The 5,646-nt window shown below is 32.0% G+C and overlaps 1 protein-coding gene across 1 annotated transcript; it reads left to right on the top strand.

Annotated features, from left to right (window-relative positions):
* Positions 1-243: 243 nt before the first annotated feature.
* Positions 244-5,216, top strand: LOC144850528 (uncharacterized). The gene is made up of 6 exons (XM_078707814.1): positions 244-355; positions 605-675; positions 2,631-2,782; positions 3,253-3,439; positions 4,385-4,618; positions 4,938-5,216. Exons 3-6 carry the CDS (start codon positions 2,703-2,705, stop codon positions 5,214-5,216), a joined length of 780 nt encoding a protein of 259 aa, XP_078563940.1. The 5' UTR covers positions 244-355; positions 605-675; positions 2,631-2,702.
* Positions 5,217-5,646: the final 430 nt, after the last annotated feature.

Here is a 5,646-nt window from a genome sequence, read left to right as displayed (position 1 = left end):
TTTCCATAGAAAATGGTGTGACAGCTTTCCTTGTTAAAATTATGAATATGACCATCAAAGATTTTGAGGCTACAGTTGACTTGCATAATATTATTTCAACTAAGTTACAATATATTTTAAAACAGTTTACCAACCAATACAAAGATGAGTTTAGTTAGTTGTATAAAACAAATGTGAAGCCGGAAGTATGGGAAATATATTATATGTGCCATTATGGTTTTCTGTTAGGACGGGTCACGTCGGTACCATGCCGGCATCAACCAGATCTGCTCAAGACCTAGTAATATTACTAGGAACATTCCATGCAATATGAGGCAGGCTTTGTGTGAGAACGAAAGCCGTCTGCCTTGATTTAGTAAGTCAACCTCTATGTTTTTTTACTTCACTATAAATCATTAATTAAATAAATTGAATCATTTGTTATTGTGCCATATTTTAATAATATAATCACCAATTTTTAACATGAAATTGTTGTGCTACATATGTGAATCTCAATCTGAAATTTTGACGAGAATATTCATTTTAGTAAAATTAAGTTATAAAATCTGAAATCAACATTTGATATACCCTGCCTTATTTTTTAATTGTTACTTTGTTATTTAAGGGTTTAAGCTACATGGAAGAGTTGAACCAAGTGTATGTTTTGATGCATTTTTTAAAAACGGTACAGCAAATGTAAGTATGTTTTTATTTCTGTTATGTCTGATATAATCCTCATCCTCATATCACGCTTCATTGCTTGTCAGATCTGAAAGGTGATGGTTTGTCTACAAAAAGTTTACAGCTTTCAACCCCCTCCCTATCTAATTTCAAGTACACTGGATCCGCCGCTTTTACAATTTTTGTTTGAGGACATTTGTAGGCATATGTCTGCTCACAGCGCTTGCAATTTCTAGTTTATTCTTCGGTCAGCTGCTGGATATTTGCTAAAGGAAGTTTTGTTTTGATGTCATACTGTCTGAAGCTCTGTCTACACTATCAAACTTTATGTGCTGTGCCCATATATGAACATAGCGATGTCATATCACTACCATCTTTTTTTTCTCTCTTTCGTGGGTTTAGCCCACTTTTATTCATTATTCCATTCCATGACAAAGATATACAAAGATTACATATTTTAAAAAAGTGTTTATAACATCTATGTACAATAATATGGTTAAAAGAGATATCTTTTTAAAACATAACATAATTGGATATCTTTTATTACATAACATAATTGGTTATATTGGCACATACCCTCTTATAAAATTTGGCTAACGTATTGAAGCGTTGTTTTTTTTTTCTATATTTCTTTCCTTCTTTTTCATCTTTCTGTTTTATAGTAAAATACAATAAGTGTATAAAAGTTACTTTTGAATTCTTTTTAATTTTTCTCAATATAGAAGAAAGAAAAAGAAAGAAAGAGAAAAGAAAAATTGAGTTTTCATTTCGATTTTATGAAATGTGATTCATTAATTTATCTTTTACTTTAGCCCATTATTTACATTACAAGCATATTGGTTAGCTAATAAGTTTCTGAGTTCTACTCGGAACAAGCTCCAAATCATTGTTGAGCTTTTTGTATACTTTTTTGAAGATTTGATATATTTGTAAATACAGAAGGTTAACAATGAGATTAATTCATTTACATTTTTAATTTTTGTTCCAGTAGCTATTTCTATCTAGTTATTAACTGTTTCGTTAAGTGTATAGCAGTCTTGAATCATGGAATTTAAATTATTCCATGCAAGTTGAACACTTTTACACTTTAATAGCATGTGTTTGTCTGTTTCTGGTTCAGTTTGACAGTAGTCCCATAACTTTGTAGAAGATAGCTTCCATGCCTTCATACAGTGTGCCATCTTTATGCATATCACTACCATAATTGGGCACATCACAATTTTTTTGTCAAACTAATTTGATAGTGTAGACAGAGCTTATTATTATTATATTATATTAAAGACACCTTCCCTACAATTTGTGACGTTTTGTAAAAATAATACATATATATTACTTTAAAAACATTAAACCAGGTCATTCCTTGTCTTAAATGTACGTTTTATGGTAAATTATGATAAAAAGTGAGAAACAATGCACTACCTAAGTAGCTCGCGGCGAGTGACCTGTTGTGGACGGTCTTTAGGCCTAGCCTAGCTAGGCTTAGTTTTGTAGGCCTAGCTGGTAAACATCGGTAACGTACGAACATCGTACGCTAGCTATATACCTAGCCTGACGTTGTATAGTTGCTGCAATAATTGTTTTTCTATGTAAATAGATTATAGTGTATGCTGAAAAATCTGTAATGCCTTGCCCTATTTATGAAAATGAACTTGTTCTTGTTATTGAACTTGTAATTTTTGTTTGTGGATACAATTATGAAGTTCATCAACAGTTAAATATCAGTTCTCATCCACACAGTTCATCATCTGACATCATCATCTTCCTATACTGTGCAGAACCTCATTTGAGTATAGTCGCACATGGGTTGGTCACAAATATGCAGCTGGGCTTCAATTCTTTTTATATTTTTTTAGTTTGAACATTTTTCTGCATATACTAAGATATTGTGATTTGTAAATATTCTGAATTGATTTCACTGTCTCATTCTTTGTCAAATTAAAACTAATTTTTGTTCTGTTATTTTCTCAAAGGCTGAACTTAATGTTTCTGGCGAGGCAAATGTCTTTGGCCGTTTAACAATTGGGCATAATTTATATATTGGAATGGAAGCAAACGGAGAAATAGTATCAGTTAATTTGCCAACCAGAGTTGATATGAGATTATTCAAAATACTAACTCTAAGGTAAAGATACTTTTTTATAACATATAGCAGAAATGAGCACTAACTGTTTTCATTTTTATTTTTAGTTTTGTTTTTTAGACCGCACCGCATATGGTGAGTGCCACCGATCCAAAGATACATGGTCAACAAATAAATAAATAAAATAACATAAAAACCTTTTTTTATTTGAAATTTCAACCATTGTTTTCAGTTTTGTTATATTAGATGGTTTTGTAAACAGTTTGGTTTACACTTAGCTCAGGCACAACACATTAGCAATAAACATGTTTTAACAATCAGCTAAGGTTCTACTTAAATCAAGGCAAACAAATCATGGTATTGTACAATATATTACAAAAAATATCTTTGTATATCTACTGCACAAAGAATAACATTTAAGCAAATCTAACTCATACTGTTTTACATATGATGTTTGTTGTTAGTTTGAGCTGACGAGAACAAACAAAGCAATTTTGTTTTTATCACTCCAGTGTTACTGTTGGTGTCGAGCTTGAACTCGCAAGGCAGGAGGCAAATGGTATAATTCAAATAGGCAAAAGAATATTGCGAGTGGTAATTTGGAGGCATAATGTATGGAAATATGACATTCTTTACAGAAATGAAAGTCTTTATGATATGACTTTCGACATTGCTTCAATTGAGCCAAGTTTTGATAAGGTACGAGAAATTTACAGAATACATTGGCTCTTATCTAATTTTTTCATTCATTCACATTTATTTAGTCACTAGCAATTATACCCGCCCCAAGGCGGGTTTCAAAATTAGTTTAAAGCCTTCTCAGTACATAACATCCGACGACAGTATCTCCCTATACTCGCCAAGCTCCACCACTCTTCAATAAAACCACACACTCTCTTTTAAAAACAAATTCAATTCAACTTTAGCTTGAAAATGAGAGGGGTATACATAGCTATGATAGGCCTATAGTTTAAGTATGTTGTAAACTGTGTAAATGAATAGGTGTCATATTGGCTGATAATTAAAATATCTCATTTTGATAATGCGGTTCCCCAGCCTTCTTTCTCCTCTTACAATCCTTTACCAGCGAGGTCTGTATTTGTCGTTTCATATACTCCAAGCCACTCTGCACTGAGATGTCCGAGATCAGATAAAATCTTTTCAGAAATTGTATTTGAAAATATGTTGTGATTAATGTTACTATTCTGATCTTGTTTTCTAGTTGGTCTAGATATATATTGAATAAAATGAGTGAGACATGTTACATCTTTGAGCAGATTAATATTAAAATCCTTGATTTCACTTGATCGATATGTAGTTTACCCCAGTAATATATTTGAGTGAAAAACTGAGATAATAAACACTGAATCAAGCTGGCGTACGTAACCCAGTTTGCTACCCCAAACTTATAGTGTATAGTTATATAGTTATAATATATTATTATTAGTTATAATTCAAAGCACAACACATACTTAATTAATTGATGGTTTTTTTTCCATGAGTTAATATACTCTATTTGCACTTATGTTATTTGATTGGATAAACTATTTATAAAAATTAATGTTAATCTAATTTATCAGTTATATCATTAGTAGTAATATATTATTATATTTGTTTTAATACTGCTGTATAAAATTCTTATAGTTCTTTGACAACAATAACCAAAATGCAGCAATAAAAACTCAAGCAGAATCTACAGGCTGCATTGTGAAGCAAGTTATTGGGCGTGACTACACTGATCCCGCATTTGAACTAGTGTTCCTTGCACATGATAGTCAGAGTGAATTGGTTTACACGTTAGATATTGGAACAGTGCCTGGTGGAAGTGATGTCGTCTCAGATATGGAGCTTGGAGGCACTGTAACAACTGCAAACATAGTAAGATTATTCAAATTTTAGTTTTATTTCACATTATTCATTTTTTTCTAATGAAAAAAGAAACACAAATGTTATTTCAAATCAAAGGTGTACTGGGTTTGGTCTACTAGCATTCCTGCTCCCAACTAGTCATCAAGGTATTAACAAATTTCAATATTTATAATTATGTTTTAGTATTAAATTTCTTATAAGAGTATAGGCTAAATAATAACAAGAAAAGCAAAAAGATTATGGAGTTTAAATATAAATTTCAAGTGATCAAAGTTATTACTTTCAAATTCAGAGACTGTGTGTATATTTTAGTATTACTTAATTACAGGACATGACAAGTGGAGTGCCGTTACATTTTACTGTGAAAGCCATAAATAGCGAAGGTTTAGTGTCAAGAACGACATGTAACATTCATACCTATGACATCACTCTCCCTGTCGGTCGACTGACCCCTAGGTTTTTAACTACAAGTCGTCCAGATATTCTTCGATGTTCTACGTTGGTGTTTGATGATTCGGAAACTACAAGTTTGAAAGAGGCCGTTGGATTTGGTCCTGGAGAATGGGGAGAGCAATCAATCCCAATACATCTACCGGACCTGATTTAATTGATGGTAAATTTCTTAAAGCTGCTTCTGCTATTATTGCTCCTCATCTTACCTTTATCTTTAATCTTTCTATCAATTCTAATTGCTTTCCCTCTGCCTGGAAAACATCTAAAGTTATTCCTATCTTTAAATCAGGCAAAAGAAATGACCTTAACAACTACCGGCCTATCTCTATCCTTCCCCTTTGCTCCAAAATTATTGAAAAATCTATTTCCCAACAAACCTATTCTTACCTTGACTCTAATAACTTAATATCTACTTCTCAATCTGGATTTCGTCCCCAACATTCTACCCTTACTGCTCTTACCAACACATATGATAACTGGCTTCACAATATCAATAATAAGAAACTTACTGGCACTATCTTTATCGATCTCAAAAAAGCTTTCGACACTATTGACCATAATGTTCTTCTTGCTAAATTACCCTA

This window comes from Antedon bifida, chromosome 8, assembly GCF_963402885.1.
Source record: "Antedon bifida chromosome 8, ecAntBifi1.1, whole genome shotgun sequence".
Lineage (NCBI taxonomy): Eukaryota > Metazoa > Echinodermata > Crinoidea > Comatulida > Antedonidae > Antedon > Antedon bifida.
This window is presented reverse-complemented; position numbering and strand designations above follow the sequence as displayed.